A 27,212-nucleotide genomic window follows, 5' to 3' on the forward strand; every position below is an offset into this window, starting at 1 on the left:
TGCTATGAGAGCACAGATGTCAGTTTGTCATATTATCAGGCCATGGTAATCCAGTCTCAGCCACCTCCAGTAATCACGTGTTCCTGCAGCTGGCTGAATATCAAAAGGCTTTCCAGGAACAAGGCTTTCAGAGTGAAAAGGGAAGGCAGTCATCCCTCTTGGGATGCTGCTGTGGAGAGCAATGTATTATTTAAAGGGCATACTGGCACAAAAATGAAAAAAACTCAACTGTGTAGTTAAAAGCGATGAGACGTAGTGAGTGTAGCTGACGTTTTACGAAGTTGGGAAATTTACCCAGAGCCCAAGTGCACAGTATTAAAAGGAAGAAACTAAAACAAATTGTATCTAATCTGATGAAGTGCCAGATTAAGATGGCTGCCAGGGGCACGATTGCTTTATTTAGGTATTTAAATAGGTAGTCATATAAAAAAGCAGAGTAGCATACAGGAGGCCAAGTGTCAGGGATCCGGCCAATTGTTAAAAAAACAGCATCAAGAAGAGTGTGGGCTGCAAGCCCGTCTGTCATGAAACACTGAGCCATTTTATTTACTGCTGTGTTTACAGCAAACAATTTCCCATATGAAACAGGAGTGGGCAAACAGACAGAGTATAGTCAGCAAGATAGATGACAGAGGCCTGTATTCATCATGAACTTGCTCTGCTTGTCTGTACCGTTGCCATAGTGAAACCCTTCCACCCCCACAGAGGCACACACACCTCACTGCGCTTGAAACCATAGGTGTGTTTGTCATACCCTGGCTGTCCTTGTTTCTCTGCAGTGAAAGGAGCCCTTTGTCGAGCTCACAACAGACAGCCCACCGAACGCAAACCGACCTTAATCACTCAGCAGAAAATCCATTGGGATATGAACAATCCTCTTTCCTTGTTGCAAAGGAAGCTACAAAGCTTGGTTCACAGTTATTAAGCGCGTGAATCGGTCCTAGGTTATGTCCCATTTGGGATAGGATAGATTAGACTTTTATTAGCTTTTATTTCCCTTACGATTTCTCGGCAGAGAAGTCTTCTGTCGTTTGTACTGCAACACTGCTGACGATAACAGCTAATGAATTAAATTCACACACAGGCTGCAGTTGGATGAACTTTTTAAATTATGCATGGGCATTCATTGTGCAAAAGGAGGTTTCTTTTTGAGTTGTTTTTTTCGTGTTGCCCACCCTTGTTTATTGTTTTTATTTTTTTAATTACATTTCTAAGTTCGAGTGGCACAGTGGTTAGGGATGAATGTATTTCCAAGCCTTTTTTTATATGTTGGAATGTGTTACTGCCAATGTGTGGAAATTAGCATAGAAAAGGCCCCACAATAACGATAGGAATTCCTAAAAAACAGAATGTAAAAGCCTTTTTCATATAAAACCAATGACATCCATCTACTTTTAAATCTTAAAGTATCCAAACTAAAAATTAGAGTGGGTATCAAAATTGCACTGATAGAGGAATACAAATGTCTTTGAAAATACAGTATCAGCACTAGCTTAACATTTCTCAAAATAAAGTAGTGTTTTGTAAAAAGCTGAGTGTTATGAAAGGAACTTAAAACAGAAAAGAATTTAATGTGAATTATAAAGTGTTATATGGGTCTAAATACCACAACCAGCAAACCAGACTACAGTATATTAAACATCAATTCAACAAAATTTGAATTTGAAGGTGTTGAGGCCACCATAGAAACTATACCGATGCTTTTAAAATGATCTTTGATGATATGAAGATTGGGTCATCTAACCGGGTGAAAAATATTTGTGTTCTTCTCAATCATAGTTTATCATTTGTGATCTATAGCAGAAATATTGCGGGGTATTCTTTCACCTGCAATTATACTTTGTAGTGTACAAAGCACTGAAGAACATGGCTCATTCCTACCTCATAGACTTTCTGATCTATAGCACTTGATCTTGAAAGATCATCATGTCAAAGTCCGTCTTACTCTGTGTCCTATTAAGCCAAGTCAAAGCGCATTTCTCCAGGCTAGTGTTTCCTAGCCTTTAATAAATTCAGTTTTTTTCTTTCAGCCTCAACATGTTCTTTCCAACAATGTACTTCTAGTTTTTTTCCCATTGTAAAGCACTTTGAGATGTCTTTACCTGAAAGGCACAATATGAAATACAATTTTTATTATTAGGTGTTTCTAAATCGGTGAATCCATCTCCAGTGCAGGAGGGAGTCTGTCACCTCTGCATTTATTTTTTTTGCAAAAAAGCACTGTGGAACAGAAAAAGGACTTTTACTGACTTTGCTGCATAAGAGCGCAAATCCTTTATCCAAATCACATGGATGGTTTCTTTAATCTGATGCTTTCATAATGTAGCTTTAAAGGAAAGTACTAAGCTCACGTATGTATATGTCCTTATTGTTGTTTTTCCGAATAATTACATATTACGGTGGACCAGAAGAGCAACAGGCAAGCAAATAAATCATATGTGGCACAAACTAAAGAAATACAAATTGAAAAGATGTTGTCCAAACTAAAAAGAGGAGAACTGCAATTTAAAAAATGTGTAAGTGCAAATTAAAAAGTGAAGATAAGTGATCCACACAGATCTTGCCATTTACATATGATTTATTTGCTTTATTTACTAGCCAGAGCCTCTGTGGATGGACAGGCAGGAATTGATCAAGGTAGGAACACAAAGGCAGCCGAGAACACGATCACACAAACAAAACTAGCGCCACCTGGTGTCGGATACTCATGAATGATTACAGTTTTCATGGTAGATATTTTAACTCTTGAATCTTGTCTAGCACGGATAACATAAAAAAAACAAGTCCAAGAAGGAGCTGATGTCCAGGGGCTGGGCCTCGGGCTTTCCTGGCTCCTGTTACTTCTTTTTTGGCCGGGCCGCGGAGCCGCGGCCGTGGGAAGCCTGCCTCAGCCGGGAGCAGGGGCTAATGGCGGAGGCCTCTTCTGGGAGAGAGATCGCAGGGGCCAGCCTGTATGACGTTGGTGATGGAGACGATGATGATGGAGCTGCAGGAGATCGCCGATCCCGGTGTCCAGGTATTTCCCCAGCCCTCCTGCCGACTCCCAGCTCCTGTCCCATACCACTGTAGGGGTCTCTGTCACTGGAGAGGGCAGATGGGATGCAGTGAGCAAGGTGGGATTGAAGAGATGCAGGCAGAAGATACCATGCCAGCTAGCTTTTTAGAAATTCTACCTTCTGAAAAGAAGGAAGCTGATCTAATTTACTAGATCACTTATTATTTGTTAGTGATGAGAATCACACTGAATGTTTCGAATAACTGGGAAAGGGAGCAGCAGGGGTTCGGAGTCTTACCCTGTGCTGTGGCTCGGGGCTGCAGGGACAGGCTTGCTCTGAGTGGGACTGACGTCTGCGTGTGACCAGAGCTGCTGAGGAGAGAGCACCTGCAGAGGCCGGACAGACAGGAATCGAAAAGTGGAGTAGTAGCAGTGCAGGTAGAAGATCATAAATTACAGGAAGAACAGTTTGTGTCGCATGGTGCATTTAGCTGTTTTTCTGCTTAAAACTTCTGCAGAGTACAGCAAAGATGTTTCTTCTTATGACTACAAAGCTTTATTTCACTTTCATACATCTTTAATATTTTTGTACTTAAAAGAAAATAACACATTACTCAAAACTGTCACGAGTCACAATGATTTACAAACTATTTCTAAGAGATCCAAAATTGAAATTAATTATTATACAAAATGTACATATAGTACTTTATTTAAAAGCATAAAGGCATAAATTGTGATGACCTTATTTTGATGCTCAGTATACATTCTTTTAAATGTTGTTCTAGTGTTGTTGATCAGGGATAAACTAGGAAATGATTTTCACTGTTCATGCTTGTATTTCAAACATCTCCGTTTAACAATGTTTTGTTGTATATTAGGATCTGTGGCTTGAAATACAGTATGGCTTCAGTACAGCACAGGATACCACTGTGCAATTTATTTCATTATATAGCAGCATCAACCAAAAATCCCTGTGTAGCAGCTATTGCCTAGCCCTATTCCGGAGAGCCACAATTCGTCAATTTTTATAGGCAAAGCGGAAATAAATTATATTTAAAGATAGATCAATTTCATTTTGACCAGTCAAGTGACTAATTTCTATTAATTTTAGTAATTCACAGGTCATTTAGATTGAACATTTGAGAGCAATGAAGCCTTCAAGGATCAGGGTGGTTAATCCAGTTTTGCTATGTTGATTAAAAACATAGATAACTTAGTATCGTATCTATAAAGTGATGACGAAGTACCTATGAATCCTTCTGGGTTGTTTTTTTTTCTTGGACACAAAGTTTATCCTCCTTTCTTCATTTTCTCCATCATAAATTGTTCTCTGCTGCTGAGGTACGTCAGCCAGCCATTTTGTTTGTGTTGCAAAAACTTGTTCTCCTCAACAACTTCTAATCACATCGTACAGTACTTTCTCAAAGAGAGGGGAGAAATGTATAGGCCCCAATGTTATCCTGCCAGACTGATTTACCACAGAGTACGCGGAAGTCCCACAGTGTACCTGTTGGAAGACTAAGGACCTGAGATTTTGAACATGCCCACCTTCATCTCCCTCCTGTGGGCACTGTCCCTCAGCTTGTTCAGGCTGTTCCTTAGGCGGGAGTTCTCCTCCTCTAGCACACTGATTCTTATGGAGTTGGCCTGCATCTGCTGTTCCATGTCCAACAGCACATCCCCTGTGGCTGAGAAGACGGTACAGAAAACATACAGCACAATGAGACATGCTTTGAAAACAAGCCAAAGAATATCACATTTCTCATCCACTGAACATCTTAAGAAGGCAAAAGTTGTGTGCTCAGGACAAGTCTCTTTATCCAGTGAGAATGAAACAGCCAGTGTACAGGTAAAGGAGAGAGGCTGGCCTTACTCTCAGGAGCACACGGGGTAGGATTGCAGAGATCTGGGAAGGCCACTAGCAGTCTTTCTTTCTGGGCTTGCTCCTGGAGCTGCCCCTGCAGTCTGGACACCGCTCCGTGCAGATCCCCAACACTCTTCTCTAGACGTTCCTTCTCCTTCTGCAGCTCCTCAGTCAGGGCCTAGAGAACAAACAGAATCCTTCTCAGATCCCACGTAGGATACAGCAATTTCAAGCTCCAGTATTCCTCTATAACACTTTTTTTCAGTGGTAAATCCATATTAGAATAGTTACAGCTGAATCATGGCAAACACATGAAAAAGCATAACATGCACCATGGGTAACTGATAAAAAAAACTGTGACATGATCAAGTATAATTTATATTCAGCTAATGGTCACCTGCGATTTACTGTGATATGCATTAGTGAATACCTGGAAAAAGACATCACGTATCCTGTTCAAAATCTCAAATGCCCAAGCAGAATTCAAGGACAGGTCTCTTTGATTTTTCTTTCACATGTAATGGTAGTGTAATGTGGGCAGAGCGAGATGTGCATATATGTGTTGTTGCATGTCTAGAACTATTGTTTGTTTCAATGTGCGTTTTATGTTGAGTGTTTTTTTTCTGTTCTTTTGAATGTTGACGTCAAGGATAAATTTCCACCCTTTTGGATGGACAATAAAGTGGTGTCTTATCTCCCGGCGAGCCTGCAGCGCTGATGTCAAGCGCGGTGTGTGGGCAGGCACCTACCCGCTGCTGCGCGAGCTCGGCCTGGAGCCCGGCTCTGTCCTGGCTGCTCTCAGACAGCCGCTCCTCCAGCACTGCGCTGTCCTCCTCGCTGTCCGCCAGGCGCTGCATGAGCACCTCGCACTCCTGGTCCAGGGCATTGACTCGCTGCACCAGTACCTTCTGCTTGGCCTGCAAGGACTGGCCAGCGCAGGAAACACAGCACGGCTATGAGACCGCAAAGCCCCACCCTTCTCTCTCGTTAGCACCTCCAGACAGCTCAAAGAGGCGGGTCAGTACAGCCCACCAACCTGCTCCATTTAACACCTCTAGTGTCTTGTGAACTTGTGAACGAACGGAGGAAAAACTCTGATCCTGAACAATTCAACAGAATCTGTGATGGTGTTCAGATGTTGAAACCTGTTTTATGCTCAAGACTCCCTGGGAAGCTTGCTCCCAAGATACATCCCTATTTTTGACACTTTCTGAGAAATGTGATGCCTGCTTTTTAATGAGCCAGTGAGTTCTCATTTTTTGGATCGAGGTTGTTATGCATTTCTGGCATATCAATGTCTTTCATTTTTAATGCTGTTTCCAGCCCTAGGCAGGCCCTGATAGTGAGTGGTTCCACTATATTGAGTACTTTCTCATGGGGTGTTACCTCCTGCAGCCGGCCCAAGCTCTGGGTCTTGATTCTCTCCTTGTACAGCTGGAGTTCGGTACTGCAGAGCTCTGTGTCCAGGCTTCGAATCCTCTCTTCCAGTCCTAGAGTGACCTCTCGATCCACCAGCCTTGTCTTTATCTCCTCTAGGAGCTCCTGTCTCTCCTGCTCTACAAAGCAGCAACACTCACTTTTTACTCGATTCTTGTGAAAGACGTAAGCATTCACATGTACTAACTCAAGAATTGTAATTGCTAAATTCAATTGGAAAAGTGCCTATTGCGAAACCTCCTATAATGTTACATCCATTCATCCATTTTATAACTACTTCTTCCAATGTAGGGTCACGGGGGACGCCAGTCCATCTCAGGGCACACACACAAACACACACTCACACCAGGGCCAGGAGCTAATTAACCTACCAGCATGCCTTTGGACTGTGGAAGGAAACCCATATGAACAATCGGGAGAACATATAAACTCCACACAGACACAACTCCATGTCTGTAATTAAACTCCGGGCCCTGGCACTGAGAGGCAGCAATGATAACCACTGTGCCCCCATGCCACCCTGTTACTGATTCATTTAGAGCCAAAATGCTGCAGTGGGTGTTCTGTAGCACTCATTTGCCTAGTCTCTGATTTAAACGTCTTGACTAGATGTCTTTCCTACTTAGTTCAACTGTCTACATATTCACCAAACAAATTAAACAGTTAATGTTTTTAGATCTGCTTTTGGTGCTGTAGCACCTTGCAAGTAAGAAAGTACACAACATTTATGAGCCCATAGTTTGAGATGCGCATCATTTAAAAAAAAATACTAATTATTATTCTTGAGTGGTAAAGAGATGTTACCTAGTTTTTGTAAGCTGTCCTGCTGTAAACTTAGTTCTTCCCTCAGTTTTGAGTTTTTTTCCTCCAAAGACAACGTTTCTGGAACACAGTAAGATTTTGTGACTTCACTCTGCCATCTGAAACCATATTACAGTATTCCATCCAAACAAGTTTTTAAAAAGTGAAAAAAGGAGCTTTTTAAGAAGTTGTTCTGTCTGTAACCAGTGGCCACTATCAGTGGATCTACGATTAAACAGATACCATGTGCTGAAAGTGATCAAATAATATGGGGAAGTTAATTTGTGTTCCAAAGGCTTCAAAACAGTTTTTCAGAAGTGGGGATCAGTGGACTATATGAAATTAAATGGCATACCCACTGTATTCCCAGCTATGAGAAACAAGAAATCTGTACACAAGCAATTATTCCTATGACTATTCTGGAACTTGATGGAAAATTTAAACAAAATACTTGGTGCTGGGAAACTATGAAAGCTTTAGCTAAACGTACCAGTTACCCATGCCTGTGAGAACATCAAACCATCACAGAGGTATGCTTATTTGGTCTTGTTTTTCTAATCCCATAGGCAAAACTGTTTTTGGATTTAAAAAATCAAAGTTTGAATTCCCTTCGAAATATCCCCTGGAAAGGGTCAAGAGCTGGGAGCTGGGGGAAAACCAAAGGACCTGGAGAAAAGTCAACTCAGCTCTCCAACACAAGGAGAACCCCTTATGATCCTATGTCCTCAGTCTGACACTGTGTGGTTGTGGTGAGAACAACCAAATGTCCTTACAAGCACACTTTTTGGATCACGCTTGTACATTAGCTGTGTCTCTCCTTAGATAGTTGAATAGCAACTGATCATTCTGGATTGATAGATAGATACTTTATTAATCCTGTGAGGGAAACTGCAGATTGGCGCGTTTACATGCAACACTATTCTTATTTGTCAGTTTATTCTCCATTCTGTTCAGCCTCACCTTTCCTCAGCTCCTCCTGCTCCCCCTGTAGTTTGCTCACAACCTCTGTGTTTTTGGTGTTCATTTTCTCCAGCCGGAGTTCCATCTCCCGCAGTCTAGTCTGGTGTTCCTCCTTTTCCAGCGACAGGACCCTCTCCATCCTCTCCAGCTGGTCCCTCAGGACGCCCCTCTGGGCCTCTGAAGCAGCCAGGCTCTCCTTCAGGGGCTGCACCATTCCCAGCAGCGCCGCCAGGTGCTTGCTGATCCGAGCCAGGTCTTTGCTCTGCTCTGACGCCCAGTATGCCAGGTCAGAGGCTGACAGCTGTCCATTTTCCAGGGAGCTATCCATCACCTCCATGAAGCGGGCCAGCGAAGAGGGCAGATTCTGGGTTTGGCACACAGCAATGAGGGCATTACTCACCTCCCTCAAGCTGGCCTGTGAGCGGGAACAGGCATCACAGGGCACCAGGGCAGATTCCAGGGTCTGGCAACCTACAGTGCGGGTGTCTTTGGCAATACCGGACTTGGAGCATGTTGTACTGTCCTTACCAGAGCTCTTGCCGGATGCAGAGCTTAGTGGGCAACTCAAGTTACTGTTCTCGGCACTCTTTAAGGTAGGTGCTGAACTGTTTGCATTCTCTCTGGAAGGGACCTGCTCCTCAGCCTGCAAGGTGAGTGCTCCTTGCTCCATTTTTTTCCCCTAAATAAACATACAGATTTAAATCACTTTAAAGGGGCATTTCAAATTTCTGAAAATGCCAGGTGAGTTATCCGTCAAACTTTCTGGAAGTTGCAATGTTCATTATTCTTTTTAAGAAAATACAATTTCACACGGCTATTTGCTTAATAGCTTCAGTGCCATAAGAATAGGCACAGAAAAGCTACAATTTCTATTTTTGGTTTTTGCAAATCAGATTTGAGATGAAAAGATGAATATGAGGCATAAGCACTATAAATCTTTTTCACATCTTTTACCTTCTCTCAGCAATTCAGATTTCAATATCCTTACAATATATTTCTCTAACTGAGTACTGTTTGTAGATTTCAAGAACTAAGACATTTTGTAACGTTTTTCAGAAATATGACTAAATAAATCATTAATGCAATTCTTATCAGTGACCTGTCGGAGTGTGCATTGATGAAGGGTCCCTAGTCTGAGAAGGTTGTTCCAGCAGCATCTGACTGCCAGTCCAATGGACGTGGAGGGCCCAGCTGCCCCAGTCTGGGAACCGCTCCTCTGTCCTCCCAGCATGCCCTCGGTGAAGCCACTGAAACTCTGCAGCAGCAGCACCAGCCTGGCAGCACAGACAACATCACTGCCTGTAAGTGGAACTCACACCATCACGCCTACAACACACACCAGCAGACACGGGCTGACACTTGGCAACAGATGTTGAGTTCTTGCTTTTTAAGTGCTCTGATGCTTTTTTTGTTTCTTTCACATGATTGCTGACATGAACACTGTTAAAGGAGTAATATCCCCTGCTGAGAGAGAAACAATCAGACAGAGCAGCAGCAGGGCTCTGAGCTTATTGGGGTACTGCAAAGACACCTCAAAATCACATTTTTTACACTACAATCATTTGGTAAGTTAGGAAAGTAATGTGCTAATAAAGCAGTAATACCAACTTCAGATATTGTTTTGAAAAAGTCAAATGTTATTATTTATTACATTTGTTATTGATACAGATTTAAAATGTATTACAAGGACAAAGATCAAGAGGGACACCTCAGCAATCTTGTACTGGGCCTCCATTGTACTGAGCTACATTAGTATCGTAAATATTCAGTTGAAATTGTAGAAACATAAAGTACTAACTTAAAACAAAGGTGGGGGAACAGAATTAATTTCAAATTCACTGAAGGTTTTCACTTTTCATAGGGATTGCTTCGTATTAAACTCAAAATTAGTCTGTTTCCAATTTGAAAGCCACACTTTTTCTATCAAAGGCAACTCACTGCTGCCACCCAGTACAGGAAGCAGGAAGACAACACTTTGCGTTTATTTGAGCTCTCACTTTCTCAACTTAGACAACTTTGGTTGTTTCTCACTAAGTGTGTGGGTTATTCATAAAGGCTTAGTAAATACTGTGTGGACATGAAGTAGAAGGAACAGAACCTTACCTGTCCACAACCAGCTCCAGCAGCACGATATGGGAGTGCTGGTTGAACTCCTCCTCACCCTCCACAAAGTCATACTGCTCCAGGAGGGTCACCAGGTCTAGGTTACAGGACAGCTTGTCGGGGAACTTCCAGGAGGGACTGCGGATCGGGCCGGTGCGGGAGAACACATCCAGGACCGTGCCCTGGAGGTCAGTCAGGTCCCTACGCAGGCTGTCCACGCAGTCCTGCCGGCCCAGCAGGTGGCTCATCTTCCCCAGCCTCCCAGTCCGCTGTCGCTCTCCGGCCCTTCGAAGAAGCGTTTGCCAGCTGAGACCGAGTGCTGAGATGCACACAATAGCCCAGACCTCCACAGCCTCATGGTCTTCAGCGTTACTTCCCTAACACCCTTGACAACTGAAGACGGGTCTTTTTTCTGTTTTCTTTTCCTTTCAGCAGGAATAACCCTTTACCTGTTACTCTGCAGCCTGTGCAAGCCGACGCAGCTCCCTGCTGGAACTTCTACCTCCCTAACTCTTATTAAACGCTATTTTGATCCCTTTCGATTTTTCTAACCCAACAATAATCTTCTCATTTTTAAATCTGTGCTACTTAATGCATCATGACTACTGTAATAATTTGCAATCCAGGCCCTAGAGGAGTACTGAAATTGGATCTAGACAGGAGCCTGTAGGTTTTATGGGAAAAACAAACTCTTCTATTACTAAAGGCTTGGAAACAATTGTAATTAAGACCAATTAATTGCGTTTTTCTTAATTGATTGATTGTCATTAAGCAGTCAGTGAGGAATGGAAACCAGAGGACCTTATAGCTTGCCAGGGCCAAGAGACAGAATCACTGTACTAGTGCATTCTCCACAATGTTTAGGAGTTTAAATATCAAAATGCATCAATGAACATCAATACAGATAGGCTTGATGGGAGAGGGGCAAGGGCTGCAGTACTGATTTGGGAAGTACTGCTGTGAAAGAGTACAAGGCTTTTGTTTTAATAAAAATACCTGACTGTCTAATTAAGTGGTTTTAGTCATGGTTGCAAAGAGCACCTGTGTCTTCTGGGTTTGACTAACTCAGTTTTGCATTACTTAACTGAATACTTGAGCTATGTCCCTAAGTGCTCAAAACGATTGGAAATGTCTTAATGAGACAATTGTTAGTTCAATGTAGCCTCAATGACAAAGAGCAAAGCTGAAATGAAAGCCAGAAAAGACATCAGACCAAAACACACAAAACAAAACAAAGGCACAATAGACATATCTGACAAAACTAAATAAGGCATTTATTTAGGCAGGACCTACTATAACAAGTTGGGTCGATAATAGAGTACAACTATGAAACTGTATTGTTGAATCAACACCTTCTGGCTGCTATCGCATATTAGTGTGGCGGATTGAAATTGAATACAGTCATGGCATGACTCATTTGAATGTACTGTAAAGCAACTTATTGTTAAGAAGAGCTAACAAATGAATTAATATAAATAATAATCACAAAATCCATTAAGAGTAGAGTTACTTACCAGGATTTCACTCCTCAGGCTCTTGTGAACCCTTTATATACATGTGATTGCTTCATTAGAGTATAACTGAAGTTTCCTCCTTTAACATGCTCTAAAAAAGTATCATTTTCAGATTACTTACAAGTTTCGAATGGTAAATTGAAAACCGCAGAGCTGCAGTTCTGAAGACGATCAAAAAACCTAGAAGGAACAGTGAAACGTGAACCAAACCCAAGGGCACAAGTGGAGCCTACATGCATTTAAAACTGAGAACAGGAGGCCCTTCACTACGCAAAGGGTTGTGGGAGTATGGAACAAGCTACCCAGCCATGTTGTTGAAGCCTCTTCCCTGGCATTAACTACTAAAGACCACATGTTCTAGATGGGTCAAAGGGCCTACTCCCATATGCAACCATTCTTATGTTCTCACAAAATGTCTAATTAGTAGTCTCCTGGTTAAATGTGGGGTCGATAAAATAATCACAAAATCAGACCGAACAAAACTCAGCACACACTGGAGTCATTAGAAACAGGGCTGACACTTGAGTCGGCAGTCTTCAGAGATTTACAGTAAGTCACAGCTCTCCGTTCAACATTCAGCTTGGTGACCATCGCTCTCGAAGTCACCAAAAAAGAAAAAAAGCAGACAAGCCAATGCACTTGCAGAAATCATGCTCCTGCTGCCGACACACAGTAAAAAATCAGATGATACATCAAGAAACACTTACTTGTCCTTACTCTATGGTCATTGCTAGAGCTTTCGTGTTTTTGCTCTTCTGTTTTCAGTTCGATGAAATACAGCGAAACGTCCCTGTTTTATTTGATCGTTATGCTCTTGAAATCCTCAAGCTTCCATCTGTTGTCCCCTATTTCCATGGAAACAACGGACAGGAAGTCGCCTGAGGATGACATCATCTGAAACCCCAGCTGTCGAGCCATTTTATCAGGAGGCACTGGCTCGGACATTATTTAATTGCTAAAAATGACAACAGTTATAACGTAGCCTTTTTATCCAAGGCGACCTATAATTATATTCAGAATTATAGTGCCACGGAATTTTGAACTGGCCTTAATATTAATTTTGTTAGCTTTTCGCTTGTTTTTGTTTCTGTAAACGTGTATACATTTAATATTTTTTTAAATATATATATGTGCGGTTGGTAGCTCAGGAAAAGGGCGCCTACAAAATAAAGACATACATAAATAACTGTAAACATTATTTTTAATTTTGCAAAAACACACTGAAGAGCAGTAAATAGTTAACACTGTTATTTAATGAAAAGCAACGACAGAAACAGCGAAGGCTGTGGAAACTATGGCGATACTGAGATGAAACGCGGGGTTTTCAAATATGTGGTACACAGGAAATTGCAATTGATTGCAAGTCCAGCAGCCATATCACCCTGCAACTCACAACTGGCAACCCACTGCTGCTAAGCAGGTGTGAGCCTGGTTAGTACCTGGATGGGAGACCTCCTAGGAAAAACTAAGGTTGCTGCTGGAAGAGGTGTTAGTGGGGCCAGCAGGGGGCGCTCACCCTGCGGTCCATGTGGGTCCTAATGCCCCAGTATAGTGACGGGGACACTATACTGTAAACAGGCGCCGTCCTTCGGATGAGACGTAAAACCGAGGTCCTGACTCTCTGTGGTCATTAAAAATCCCAGGGCGCTTCTCGAAAAGAGTAGGGGTGTAACCCCGGTGTCCTGGCCAAATTTCCAATTGGCCCTTACTAATCATGGCCTCCTAATAATCCCCCTCTATGAATTGGCTACATTACTCTGCTCTCCTCCCCACTGATAGTTGATGTGTGGTGAGCGTTCTGGCGCACTATGGCTGCCGTCGCATCATCCAGGTGGATGCTGCACATTGGTGGTGGTGGAGGGGAGTCCCCATTACCTGTAAAGCGCTTTGAGTGGAGTGTCCAGAAAAGCGCTATATAAGTGTAAGCAATTATTATTATTATTATTATTAAGTCGGCCAGCAGCGAACTGCATTTCCCACAATCCCAAGCGAGGGGCACTCCGGAAGAGGAGCTCCTTTCGTTTCCGGGTTACGAGAGTTACGCGAAACGAGTTCTTCGTTGCGGGCTTAACTTGCAGAGAGCTGTAAACGAGGCCTTTTATATTTAAACAATACTGTTCCGTTCGCTTCCATAATACGGCGAATCGAAGATACAAGGAAAAATTGGATTCAGTAGTCCGAGGACGCAAGTGATTCACCAAGAAACGCGGGTGTTTGGGTTGTCTTCGGCCCAGCACAGCCATGCCTGCCGGACCGGTGCAGATCGTGCAGCCGGAAACCAACAATAAGGTAACGGGTAGCTGCGAAGCGCTGCGGGCCTAAGTACGTGGTTTACCCGGGGTAAAACTGTACATAAAAAAACAGCTACAAAAACTGTGTTCTGGTCCACGCAACGTGTCCATAGTAACTTCAGATCCAAAGAGTTTTGTTTTCTAATATTCCTGTAAAGAAACTTGTCGGTTTACACTCGCGCTCAGTGCAAATACATGTTCTGGGAGTTTTACCCTTGAGCTAAGAACTTTTCTCGGTGTAAAACAAGTCGGGTGCTTTGTGGTAGACCTGTGGAGGTCATCCGTAATTCGAGGGGATAATTGTAATATCTTCTGCGCGATAATAGTATACTGGGATGGTTGAGCCACACGAATACTAAACTCTAACTGTGCAAGAACGGGCGTGCTGCGAAGTTGACCGCCTGTGTTTTGGGGTTTTGAGATTTCGTTGTTTTTACATTTCGCGGTGTAGTGTCACAGTGCATTGAAGAACTACACCCAGCAGTGTCTCTTTGCAGGCGGTGGATGTGACGTGTAGCCCTCAGTATCGGATTAATGTTCTGTTTTCACAGGTCGATGAAGCGAAAGAGGAATCGCCGGCTTCCAAGCCCATCGTGGGCATCATCTACCCCCCTCCGGAGGTCCGGAACATCGTCGATAAGACAGCCAGCTTTGTAGCCAGGTAGGCTGTTTCTTCTGATAACTTGGCAGCTCTCTCGATGCACCAGGTGGCACTATATTTAATTCTCTAAAAGAAAAAAAAAACATTTTGGAACCATGATGGATGTACTAAATAGTTCTCTATTGTGTATTGAGGTGTTTCTGAGGATTTCACTACAGGTACAACAGAACCCAGTGATCCAGGTCCTGGGTCCCATTTAAAAAAATGATTATTACATTTGTAAAGGCAGATGTATTCTTAGAGGAACAATACAAAAACCATATGGCAAAAATAAAGATAACCAAACAAAAATGCATTTTGGAGTTAATGCAAAGTTGAACATGAGCTTTGAATTCAGCAAAACAAAAATTGCTCTTTTCTTTAATGAAGGTATCCATAACATAGCTGCATTTGTCGAAGTTCCAGGCGACTCTGAACTGAACGACTTGGCTTGAAAAGATAGATGCATGTGGCTCCTCTTGGGAATTAGGTGCTGTCTCTCAGCTACAGCTACAGCTGCTCCGTGCTCTGAGCTGCACAGCGCAGTGAATCCTGCTGCACTCAACGAGTGGCCTCCCGCCGTGGGAGACTTGAGCACAGTTGGTGTCCTGTGGGGTCACGTCACCATAACAAGCTCACTGATTGAACCCTCGTGCAATATGGTGCAAGCCATTGTTGTTTCTGAACTCGCCCTGTAAGGGCATCTACGATTCCAGCATCCATTCCTTTCCTCTTCCCCTGCAGAAACGGACCGGAGTTTGAGGCGAGGATTCGGCAGAACGAGATCAACAACCCCAAGTTCAACTTCCTGAACCCCAACGACCCCTACCATGCCTACTACCGGCACAAGGTCAACGAGTTCAAGGAGGGGAAGGCGCAGGAGCCCTCGGCCGCCGTGCCCAAGGTCATGCAGCAGCAGGCCCTGCAGCAGGCGCCCCAGCAGCAGCTCCCGCAGAAGGTAGGCTCGGGGGACCCCCTCCGTCCCCCACACTCGGAGACGACCTCGTGCTTTGTAACTAAGCGCAGTGGGCCTTGAGGCTCGGAAGGAACGAAGTCGTTGTGGATTTTGATTGTTCTGTTCTTGTCCCTTGAGTTCCGCAGGTTCGTTTTAATGGGTTTTTGAAAGCAGAACAAAAAAAACGTGTTGTCAGTCAGTTTGTGATGCAACCAAATGGAACTTATAGGACTTGACTTTTAATAGGTGCATCAGAAGTGCTGTTGTTTCTTCACCACTGAACAGATGGTCACATCCTATGAGGCATTTCACCCTTTCAGGAAGAGCAAATGTCTATAGCTTGCCAAGTGAACAAAGATAATTTATTGATATGTTTATATGAGCCCCGTAAGTGGCTAAAAGTTATTTAGTTTCTGATCCATACATTATGGCTTGAACAGACTACTGATTTAACGCGATCCAATACACCGCAACAAGTGCAGAACGGTGTTCCCAAGCCCAGCTAACAGCTTCGCATCTTTGCAAGGTGCAAGCGCAGGTGATCCAAGAAACAGTGGTGCCGAAGGAGCCTCCCCCCGAGTACGAGTTCATCGCCGACCCCCCCTCCATCTCGGCCTTTGACCTGGATGTGGTGAAGCTCACGGCGCAGTTTGTTGCGCGCAACGGGCGGCAGTTCCTCACCCAGCTCATGCAGAAGGAGCAGCGCAACTACCAGTTCGACTTCCTGCGGCCCCAGCACAGCCTCTTCAACTACTTCACCAAGCTGGTGGAGCAGTACACCAAGGTAGAGGGAGCGCTCTCCTTCTGTATTATGACATTTATTTTATGCTTCTTCTGTTAAGGTATTTAATGACGTTGTAGTGACAGGAACTACAGTTAGTGATATAATTTCATAGATTATGTACTGTAGCAGCCCACTTTCAGAAGTATGGACTCAAGCTGTGTGTGAGCAGTTCTATCCAGGTGTTCATTACTTCATGGACAATATATAAGATACTTCTTCCATCCCTTTTCAGTACCTTCTCAAAGCTCATCTTTTCACCACAGCCTGAAACCTTTACATTGCTAAGTATCGTATACAGACCCATTCACTGTTGTTTAATGCATTTTATACCTTTGTTGTGCTGTTTTGTTTTTATATAGAATTTAATCAAGTGATTTGAAAACATCATACTGGGTTGTCCAACTTTACTTACTAAGCGGTCACCATTTGTACATGTTGCAGATATTTTGTTTATGGTTGTAGATACAGTCTAAGTTAAGAATACAGTACCCAACATCTGTTCGTCGATCTTGAGGTTTAAGCTAGGGATTTCTAGGTGAATAGGAAGTATGACACACAGGTGCATTTCCACCACATAAACCTTAGAAAGTTTTACCTGTTGTCAGCAAACGTGACCTTTCAAGGTGACTTCCCAGTCTCAGTCTTGATGTGGGCAAATTCATGTTTTAAAAGTGTCCTCAGTTTTGAAGGTTATACTCAAACCAGTTAATAATGTATATTTATTAGTTTAACTAGCTGTTTGTATTTAGAAAATACAGTTGGCATTGAATTTTGGGAAAGATAATCAGACTTGTTCAGAAAACTTAATCCGATGCAGGATTTAGAAATTTTGGGAAATGCACTTAGATAAAAACGTAGAGTAATGAGGGCCTTTTTAATTTACTATTCATTGTGCATCTGTCTGTTCTTCATGGTCGTAATCCCAAGGACTGTTTGTGTTCTAGATCCTTATCCCTCCCAAAGGGCTGCTGCAGAAGTTGAAGAGAGAGGCTGAGAATCCCAAGGAGGTGCTGGACCAGGTGAGACTGTGAGCCGGAGCCCAGAGCTCGTGTGGAACCTCCTCAGTGACTGGGGTCGTGTGCAGACAAGCAGCATGGCTGACAGTAAGCGTAGAGCCCTGCTTGTCTTGCAGGACCCAGCCTGATTGCTGCAGGCTTGGGACTTTTTGTCTCTGTTTAAGGAGGGCTCAGCCAATTATCCTGAACTCCATAATAGCTATATGTGGGGCTGTTATCTTTCGTATCCGTCCATTAAGGGCTTTTATCGATTAAGTTTCAAAAGGGTGGATTGCAAACAGCTAGAAAGCAACTTCCTCATTTCACCTCTAACAAATACAACTTGAGCTCTTGTGATGTAACACTAGTGAGTGTGTGTGAGCTTTGATGAATGGAAAAATTCAGTGCAGAAGGCGCAGTTGACTAGTGACAGTCTTTCACTTTTGGTACCCACACCCCCAAGGAACCATCATTGAATTCATCTAAGGGATTCTTCTGATTGGCGTCACCACCTCGATTTCAGAAGGCTGTTGTTAAAGCTTCTGAAGAACACCCTTATTGCTTTTCTTCCTGTTCATTTTATTTCCTGTAAGACGACTTTAAAATGGCCACCATAATATCCACATTCTTTCTGCAGGTGAGGTACCGGGTAGAGTGGGCCAAGTATCAGGAGCGCGAGAGGAAGAAGGAGGAGGAGGAGCGGGAGAAGGAGAGGGTGGCCTACGCGCAGATTGACTGGCACGACTTTGTGGTGGTGGAGACTGTTGACTTCCAGCCCAATGAACAAGGTGACCCATTGCTAGTCCTGTGCTGTGATCTGAATGGGAGATTCATCCCTAATGCAAAAGAGGCGTGTTTCCGGTTTGCCGATTTCAGTGTTAGAAAGCTAGGGAAGGAGATTATAATGAGCATTTTAAAGCTTTTGCTGCTGCTGTACAAAATGTACTTACAGCAGCAGGTTTAGTAGGGGGGGTCATATACAAATTTGTATCTTCTAACTTCAGTTTTTTGTTTTCCGGGCTCTTTAAGATAGTTTAAGGTTTTAGTGTGATTGGATGAGGCTGAACCTTAGCCACTGATGGAAGAGATCTAACCATGCGAGGGCTGGTTCTCCATGTCCAGACCCAGACAGATGATCTCGACTGCATTCATCTAACTCCGGGTTCTTCACAGGTCACTTCCCCCCTCCCACCACACCGGAGGAGCTGGGGGCGCGAATCCTGATCCAGGAGCGCTACGAGAAGTTCGGGGAGAGCGAGGAGGTGGAGATGGAGGTGGAGTCTGAGGATGAGGAGGATGAGGCCGAAGACCGAAACGAGGCGCCACCAACTCAGCTGGATCAGGACACACAGCTGCAGGACATGGACGAGGTGAGAGGACCCTTGATCACACACACTAACGGGGGGGGCAGAATACTACACGGAAACTAGATGGAAATAAGCTTTTCAACCTGGTTCTTCACTGAAGACAGAGGTTTGTTTCTGATCTGAGACACTCTTCACGTAGTTAAGTCGTTATCACAGGGATACTATAATTGATGGTCAGCCTGTCGAAATTGTCGATGACTAAGTACTTGGGACTGGTCATTGAAACGGGACAAATGTTGTGACGCTATAAAAAAGGCCAACAGAGACTCTTCTTTTCTTAGAAAATGGGGAGAAGGTTCGGGGTTTATGGGACGAGCTGTCCAGCTGTGTTGTTGAAGTTGATGCCCTTGTTACCTCCCGGAGGAAAAAAAAAACTGGATTAAGTTTTCAGACCAGTTAGCTACTGAAAAAAGAGTGAAGCTTGATGGGCCAAATGATCTGCTATTGTTTGTTACCATTTTTGCATTTTATTGTGGGAGCTATCTGAAATGCCACCTTCTACGCCTGAAGCCTGTTTGACTTGACATTATCTGTTGAAATTTGGTGGTAGTTGAAAGCTGAACGTTATTTCTCCACAGGGGTCTGATGATGATGATGACCATCTGAAAGTCCCGCCACCCCCTGACAACCCCGTGCCCCCCCCACTTCCTCCTACTCCTGACCAGGTCATCATCCGCAAGGACTATGACCCCAAAGGTGAGGAAATCCGTTCCAAGAATTCAGTAGTGCTTAAACCTATTCATGTCGGCCAAAACCTTATGATTTTGTCTTTGGGTCCAATAAAATATTTGAATAAATATCTTTGAATAGTACATTTGGATTGGGACTACACATTGATCCATCCATTTTCTAAACTATTCTTGCTATTCAGGGTCATGGGGGGGCAGAGTCTTTCCCGGTAGGCAATGGGTCCAAGGAGAATACACCCTGGGCGGGACACCAGTTCATCACGGAGCAGACTGATGCAAACACTCACACCAGGGCCAGTTTTTTGAGATGCCAGTTAACCTTCCAGGATGTTTTCAGACTGTGGGAGAAAACTGGAGCACCCAGGGGAAAAAAAACCCATGTGAATATAAATGTACCATACGGAGTACAAATTACTTTTAATATTATCGACTGCACCTTAATCAGAATCGGCGATAAAAATGTCCTGCCGGGAGTTCCGATAGCTCTGAGCCCTGCCTTGCCTCGCAGCTTCCAAGACCCAGCCGCCAGCTCCGGCCTCGGACGAGTACCTCATCTCGCCCATCACCGGGGAGAAGATCCCCGCCAGCAAGATGCAGGAGCACATGCGCATCGGGCTGCTGGACCCCCGCTGGCTGGAGCAGCGGGACCGCAGCATCCGGGAGCGGCAGATCGAGGACGAGGTGTACGCCCCCGGGCTGGACATCGAGAGCAGCCTGAAGCAGCTGGCGGAGCGCCGTACCGACATCTTCGGTGTGGAGGAGACGGCCATCGGCAAGAAGATCGGGGAGGAGGAGATCCAGAAACCGGAGGAGAAGGTGAGACGGGGGGGAGGGAGAGTCATATGGGAATACCACCGGTGAGAGGTGGTCTGGTATACTAGTTCTCGAGCTTGACTTTTTGGTCAGATCGTGCTTTTTTCTTCGCTATCTCGGAGTGGGCGATTAAGGAGTTTATACAGGGCTGATGTCTCTACAAAGGGCGGTAGTCGTAAGGGTGGCTGTGATTGCTGGTTTTCAGAAAGATTTCCAGAACAGGCATTTGTAAAGTGTTTTGTAATTGTCACGAGACTCTGAGAAATGAGTGGTTTTAATCATCTTTATCCAAGCAAGATAGGTATTTGTTTGGTTATTCCAAGAGGAAAGAATTCTGTGGCCTACTGGAGGTCAGGAATGAATGTTCTTGGGTCAGTAATTCAGGGCCACGTGTCAGTGGGATCTCTCAATGAGCAGGCTGCCGGGTTCAAGGCTGGGTTGGCTCTTGGTTGGTCTCACAGCGTTTCTCTCGGCTGTGTTGGTGACAGGTGACATGGGACGGACACTCGGGCAGCATGGCACGCACGCAGCAGGCAGCCCAGGCCAATATCACTCTGCAGGAGCAAATCGAGGCCATCCATAAAGCCAAGGGACTGGTCCCGGAAGATGACAGCAAAGAGAAGATTGGGCCCAGCAAGCCCAGCGAGATGCCGCAGCCCCCCATCCCCTCATCTGCCCCCAACATCCCAAACCCTGCTCCCCCTGTCACATCTGTACCTCGGCCCCCTGCGGTAAGTCACTGCTGGTGTGTTAGTGCCTGAACCAGGAGTAGGCCATGCTGTTAAAACTGGTTAATTGTTTGAAGGTGCTTTTCTGTTGGCCAATGAGGGTGTAGCACTGCAGGCAACAGCCCTTGTTTTTCCCAACTTTAAAATAACCTCACAACACCGTTTCCCATTAAACTGGAAATCTCAGCACTGCTGATCTATTTACTGATTCAGGGATACACTTGAAGCTGTTGTTTTGGTGTTTCAATCTAAAGGGAAACAGTTGATTTACAGAACAAGCACCGTGAACACCCTATAGTTTTGACCCTGTAATCGTACTCCTCTTGGACACAGACTTAACAAAACCCTGGGCAGTCTTTTCCCCAGTAACTCGTGATCACCTTTACTGTGGTGGTATTTACAGAGCTGCAGAATGCTGCACAGCTAGTGGTACAGGGTTTTGATTGATCAAAAACTGGCTTAATGCATATCCCAGCCTGCCCCGCAGCTCCGCCGCGCAGCTCGTCGACCCCTGCGGGCCTGGTCTGTCTTCGTCCCTCCGGCCTGTTGACGCCAAGACCTCTTTCTCCCTTCCTGCGCAGATGCCCCCGCCGGTTCGCGCGGCTCTGGTGTCGGCCGTGCCGGTGCTGCCGCGGCCCCCCATGGCGCCCGTGGTCAGGCTGGCCCCCAGCCAGGTGCTCGCCCCCATGCCTCCCATGATCCACACGCCCCGCATCAACGTGGTGCCCATGCCTCCCTCGGGGCCGCACCTCATGGCCCCCCGGCCGCCCCACATGGTGGTCCCAACAGGTAAGGACCTCCCAGGGGGGTGTCAGACCACCCTCTCCTGTTGTGTTTCACACGTACTGTTCCGTTTTAGGCTCTTCCATGGACTTTGGGTGTTTTGATACTGCACCAATGAGAAGATGACTGCAGTTTGTTTTTTAATTTGCCGACACCTCTGTCATGCTTTTCTTGGAGAAGGATCAATGTGATCCAGTTGATCCAGTTCGTTGATTTCTGCCCCTTTAGATATGACCTGTGACATTCTCTGTCTTCCTCTTGGTCAACAAAGCATTCAGTTGACCTAAATGTGCACTGTTTTTACTCCTGGAATTGTCGTTGTGGTTTAGCGAATAAAGTTTTGGTTCACTGATAAGTCTGTTATACTGTATTGTGATTTACATAAACAGTTAACAAAGTTGATGCTGCTCTCGGCCCAAGATAACTATCAATTTGTAAAACCATCGATTGCTCCTAAGTGGCACTTGGTTAAAGGTCATAGTGTAAAAAGTGTCCTATTACCTGGGGCTCCTAAGTGCCTAAAACATTAAATTAAAACACTGGTTCGAGCCTGGAACATGTCACAAGCAGACCGTGGCATTTGCTGGAAGCTCACTGGGGTGGTAAGGTTGCCCAGGGGTGATCTCGCTGCCGGTGCAATAATGACTCTGCAGGCAGGGCAGTGGTGTTGGCGAAAGATGTGATACTGCTCCAGTTGACTCTGGCTCTCCCGGATGCCACTGTGGAGCTTGTGATGGAAATGATTAATTGCCCTGACGTGTGTATCAAAGAAGCACGTTTTTTCGGGCAGCACAAGTTGTAACTCAAAAGGCAAGTTTGGCGAATCTAAATCAGGTGGCTACGAAGTCCAAAAAGATAATCATTGCTTCCTCTTTGCAATACAAAACAGTAATTTATAAGACATCAGGTTTTTAGTAATTGTTGTGGAATATTTGCTGTGATCCACTGGAACGTACTGAACCCCTTGCCTTGTCGCGTCTTCCCCCTGCAGCCTTTGTCCCTGCCCCTCCTGTGCCACAGCCCCCGAGCGCTGCGCCCACGCCCATGCCCCCTTCTCACCCACCCCCGCCCCTCGACGACGAGCCCGCCAGCAAGAAGATGAAGACCGAGGACAGCCTGATCCCCGAGGAAGAATTCTTGCGCAGGAACAAGGTATCTGTAAACCCGCCGCATGGAGGAGCTGGCTTTTAAACTGAGCAGGACCACTTGTCTTGTGCTTTTTATTTCATTCTGGGCTGTGCTGTGTACAGTCTTCTGATGTTTCTCTCCCAATTGCTTGCTATGCTTACTTTAGGAAATACATTCTCCCTACTATTTCTGCTTGTTTAAGTGCTGACTGGCTTCACCTTTAAACTGCTTGCCAGGAAATGTAGCAAAGATTTTTTTAGTTGTTTGTGCTAAAGCATTTAACATAGTCAAGCATTGTTCTGATGGGAAAGACAGCATCCAAGTACCCACCAGAAACTGTATAGCAGGATCTGTAACATAAGATGTGAGAATAGCATGTATGTTTTGTACTTACAAGTTGGGTTTAGAGTTGATCATTGAAAATCCACTTACATTTGGTTAATGGCAGGGCTGTTTTGCTTACTGCCTAGTATTGATGCATGATTTCCCTGAATGCCGCTGTGTACTATGACCACGTCCTCTCTGGTTTTCAGGGTCCAGTCGCAGTGAAGGTGCAGGTGCCCAACATGCAGGACAAGACAGAATGGAAGCTCAGTGGCCAGGTCCTCAACTTCACTCTCCCACTGACCGACCAGGTACAGATCTGATTTCCACATCTGTTACAGTGAATCCAAGTCATGGGCTCTGACACAGATGGGGTTTCTGTCTCAGTTCCCTGCACTGGTGTGCTATTGAAAATGGTTCGTGTAGGGAGCTGCGTCAGCATGCGTGGGCTGCAAAGGAACAAGTAAAGGTTTTATTCCACAGCCGAAAAGTTGTTTCTTCCCCTTTCGTCATGCAGCTTAAAATGTCAGCCAGTGCTGTTGGGTCATCTTTCCATATTTCTTCACACATGTGCAACTGGATTCCAAAACTGATTCAGACATCTAGATTGTCACCACGTGCTATGAACAAACCAAAATGCTTTATTTACTGTGCAATATGAACCATTTTCTCTACACTTTTGCCTAGCATGTCAAAATTGGTCTTTCTGATGCAGTTCAGAAATTAAAACTATTGTGGATGGTCAGTCTTTAGATCTGACTAGATGTGTTGGCAGATGCTTTTTTTGCATTTTAAATGCCTCTTACAGATGTTGACCAAATTGTGAAAGATAGTTTGGCACAACTCAAAAATGTGTCCATAATTAATAGGGGTGATGAAGTTGTTTTTATATATATTTATAATCCTTTTGCAGGTGTCCGTAATAAAGGTTAAAATCCACGAAGCTACAGGAATGCCAGCTGGTAAACAGAAGCTGCAGTATGAGGTAAGTTGTCTCCATCTGCCCTGTATGCTGTTACAACATGGCAAGTTTGTTCCAAGTTATCAATTTCTCTTAACGTCTGCTATTAAAGTTTTTTTTTCCTGAACCCTTGGAATACAAGTACTAGAGTAAAAAAAATAGCATAGTGCAAAAGGTAACGACATGTAATCACATGTTCATTCAAAACGAAATGAACTTTAAGATAACCGGACTTATAAGTATGACATGAAAGTACCAAAATCTCTGTAGTCATTGCTGATGGTAATGATGATTGACAGATGTGAAAGTGAAACACAGTCATGCCTGTTACATCTCCTAATCAGGTGGTCCTGGCTGTTTTGGTGGTACCAGATATGTTGTACAGTTGGATTTAGGCAATAAATATGAAGGGCAGGCTAGCCTCTTGATAAATATCTTAACTGCTAAAGAAAGTTCAGAATGACCTTTTTCCATAGTTTGCTTCTAATATCGTCATGACTTGATGCCCTTGTGGACTTTTTTTTCCTCTCACTTTCAGGGCATTTTCATCAAAGACTCCAACTCTTTGGCTTACTACAATATGAATAACGGCTCTGTCATCCATCTGGCTCTGAAGGAGAGGGGTGGCAGGAAAAAGTGAGCCTGGAATATTGGATTTATGGGATTCAACAGCTTTCCATAGACACCGGTGCTGTTTCCTTTCTGTAGGTTAACTTACTAAGTGTGTCAGGGTGAAGACGCAGAGTGGTGTCCATGAGATCACATCTCCAAAGATGCAGAAAAGCAGCCACTACAGAAGAAATGATTTTGATGTTAATTTTTGTTTATCTCCTTGGTGTAGTAATAGTTTTTTCAATCCTGTTTTAAAATCTCTTGCTTTATGTACCGTATTTTACATTAATCTGTTTATGCTATATTAGGTAGAATGGGATTATTCTTAACACAGATAAGAAAAAATACAATTTATGATAAATATAATACTGTTTAGTTATTACATTTACATGGTTATTTTAGCTTCAAATTCAACTTGAAAGCTATTAAAAGAACTTTCAGAATGTATCACGTTTGTACTATCCTTGAGTAGATTAGTGTTCTGTCTAATAGTGTGAATAAAAGTCTCCTCATTTTCACGTATCACTTCAGTACCAGTTTTCATGTATTATGTGCTGCTGTGTTGACTCCTTTTTAGACCCAATATATAAATCTGCCATTAGCTTAGTCTTTTTACTGCTGCTTTTGAATTTTATCTCTGAAAGAATAATCCTAATGATCACACAATCACATTCAGTATATGAATGCTTATTCGCATAAGGGCTAGAAAACAAAACCTGGGACCTTGCATTGGGTTACAATTATTTGCTGCTTTTTATGTAGTTTTAATGAAGAGGTTCCAGATATATAACCCAAAATGCATTTTAGATCAGGAGTTTCAAACAGAGTTCCTGGAGGGCCTATTGACTTTTTAGTCCATCTAAGCTTTCTTACATAATTGGTCTAATTTATTTAACTGCATATTTGTAATATGCAAAGGAACATGTAATAGGTTTATTCCATGGTGAAAAGGGAAGAAAATAAACGTTTTGGCTGTGGAGCCTTCTTTAGGTGTTGCCCAACAGCTGAAACATTCTTTTCTTCTCTTTTCAGTACGGAATAAACCTATTACTTGTTCCTTTGCAGCCTATGCATGCTGACGCAGCTACCCACCTGAAGTATTTGTAATATGTCTGTTCAGTCTCTGACATTGTATACATAACTATACATTTACTTGGCTAAATTAAGTGATCAACTGTAAATCAACTTGGAAAAAATCCAATACATGTACAAAACTCTTGAGCTTCATCCAGCACTAGGCCCTCCAGGAAGAGTTTGAGACCCCACTTGTATATTAATTGACAAGATAGTCTACATTGTAACCGAATTGCAACCCTTTATTGTCCAGTTTTGCTGGGTTTCTATGTATAGAAGCCCCATTTGTTTTTCATGCGTCATGGTGTTTGGATGACAGATTGTTTTCTAATCAGTGACCATGGAATCTTGTGGTTTTCATTTCCTCTTAAGATAAAATGAGGAATTTTATTGGTTCCCTTGGTCATATTTATAGTCCTGCTGGGTCTTATTGAAAAAATTAGACTGAGTCAGTGCACTCTGTACTGAGACATGGAATTTGGACATGGATTTTCTTTTCCTTGATATAAGAAATTTGATTAAGAGGCTAATTATTATGTGAAACCTGGATGCGATTATTACTCAATGTTGTTAGTGTATATTGAAATAGAGAGATCTTTACTTTCAGACTTGCAATACCAGAGTCCTGATGTTTAAAGAGGGCTGCTATATGAACACAAAACAAATTGGTGCAGTTTCAAACCTACGATCTATAATTAGACACTTAACTAATCAATCTTATTGGGGCTCTATTGACGTTCTCAAAAATAGCTGTTGAAAATGTGGAGTTCAGCAGGACTCTGTCATTTGGTTCTCTGTGCAGAAAGCTTTCACTGGTTACCAAGCTAATGACTTCTGGACTGTCGATTGTGCTTTGGTAATATCTTTAAAAAAACAGTATTGTGTGTTTTGACAGGAAAAAATACAAAAGACTGAAAATAACAGCAACTGATTTAATTTTTTCTTCTAATTTGTCTGGTGTTTTTGCAGTACCTAGAATGTTTGGAAGGTGGCAGCAAAACATTACAAACTGCAATGTACAACAATTTACTTTTACAAGATTGAAAAGAATGGCCTATAAACGCCTCGTTGTACACCTAATGTGCTTTTCATTAAACGGTTTTTACTTTTTACCAGTGCAAATTTAGTATTGTTTTATGGTTTTAAAAAAATTGATTGTCTCAGGTTACAGTCGCGGGTTAATCAAAGATTCTATCACAACTAATATGTTGCATCTAATTTATAGGAAGCAGACGTGTGTAAATTATTCTCATGCATTTGCTACTATAGTGCTATTAATTTTAACAGGTTACATATTAAAACAAGTTGAGTGACAGATTTTAGAGAAGCTCTGAAGAGGCTGTGTTCTTTGAGAAGACATCTAGTACACAACAATGGTTACAGACACGAGAAGG

General features: G+C 43.5%; 2 protein-coding genes across 7 annotated transcripts; one reads left to right on the top strand and one right to left on the bottom strand.

Moving 5' to 3' along the window:
* Nucleotides 1-2,560: 2,560 nt before the first annotated feature.
* ccdc157 (coiled-coil domain containing 157) lies at nucleotides 2,561-12,529 on the bottom strand. Of its 5 annotated transcripts, none has more exons than XM_088618092.1 (12): nucleotides 12,382-12,529; nucleotides 11,796-11,854; nucleotides 10,161-10,445; nucleotides 9,157-9,331; nucleotides 8,058-8,736; nucleotides 7,101-7,178; nucleotides 6,246-6,415; nucleotides 5,609-5,785; nucleotides 4,869-5,037; nucleotides 4,544-4,683; nucleotides 3,294-3,382; nucleotides 2,561-3,081 (listed from the first exon to the last, which is right to left on the bottom strand). In XM_088618092.1, the coding sequence occupies exons 3-12, from the start codon at nucleotides 10,406-10,408 to the stop codon at nucleotides 2,838-2,840; spliced, it is 2,169 nt and encodes a 722-aa protein (XP_088474218.1). In that variant the 5' UTR covers nucleotides 10,409-10,445; nucleotides 11,796-11,854; nucleotides 12,382-12,529; the 3' UTR covers nucleotides 2,561-2,837. The 5 variants fall into 5 exon arrangements, with proteins under 5 accessions (XP_088474218.1, XP_088474217.1, XP_088474219.1 ...); XM_088618091.1 differs by having other exon boundaries at nucleotides 11,675-11,854; XM_088618093.1 differs by having other exon boundaries at nucleotides 12,392-12,523.
* Nucleotides 12,530-13,672: 1,143 nt separating this feature from the next.
* sf3a1 (splicing factor 3a, subunit 1) lies at nucleotides 13,673-26,928 on the top strand. Of its 2 annotated transcripts, none has more exons than XM_088618435.1 (15): nucleotides 13,673-13,963; nucleotides 14,517-14,626; nucleotides 15,350-15,563; nucleotides 16,087-16,344; nucleotides 17,289-17,363; nucleotides 17,977-18,127; nucleotides 18,513-18,709; nucleotides 19,285-19,402; nucleotides 19,904-20,211; nucleotides 20,697-20,939; nucleotides 21,518-21,725; nucleotides 22,711-22,871; nucleotides 23,381-23,482; nucleotides 24,085-24,156; nucleotides 24,671-26,928. In XM_088618435.1, exons 1-15 carry the CDS (start codon nucleotides 13,916-13,918, stop codon nucleotides 24,770-24,772), a joined length of 2,367 nt encoding a protein of 788 aa, XP_088474561.1. In that variant the 5' UTR covers nucleotides 13,673-13,915; the 3' UTR covers nucleotides 24,773-26,928. The 2 variants fall into 2 exon arrangements, with proteins under 2 accessions (XP_088474561.1, XP_088474562.1); XM_088618436.1 differs by having other exon boundaries at nucleotides 16,099-16,344.
* Nucleotides 26,929-27,212: the final 284 nt, after the last annotated feature.

The sequence above is a fragment of the Lepisosteus platostomus genome, chromosome 24, assembly GCF_059453375.1.
Source record: "Lepisosteus platostomus isolate fLepPlt1 chromosome 24, fLepPlt1.hap1, whole genome shotgun sequence".
In the NCBI taxonomy this organism is placed as follows: domain Eukaryota; kingdom Metazoa; phylum Chordata; class Actinopteri; order Semionotiformes; family Lepisosteidae; genus Lepisosteus; species Lepisosteus platostomus.

Coding starts and splice junctions, on each gene's coding strand:
- sf3a1 (XM_088618435.1), top strand. CDS start 13,916: ATGCCTGCCGGACCGGTGCAGATCGTGCAGCCGGAAACCAACAATAAG. Junction 20,212..20,696: donor TCCAGAAACCGGAGGAGAAG/GTGAGACGGGGG, acceptor TGTTGGTGACAG/GTGACATGGGACGGACACTC. Junction 23,483..24,084: donor CTCTCCCACTGACCGACCAG/GTACAGATCTGA, acceptor ATCCTTTTGCAG/GTGTCCGTAATAAAGGTTAA.
- ccdc157 (XM_088618092.1), bottom strand. CDS start 10,408: ATGAGCCACCTGCTGGGCCGGCAGGACTGCGTGGACAGCCTGCGTAGG. Junction 9,332..10,160: donor CTGGAGCTGGTTGTGGACAG/GTAAGGTTCTGT, acceptor CTGTGCTGCCAG/GCTGGTGCTGCTGCTGCAGA. Junction 3,383..4,543: donor CCCACAGGAGGGAGATGAAG/GTGGGCATGTTC, acceptor CGGCCTCTGCAG/GTGCTCTCTCCTCAGCAGCT.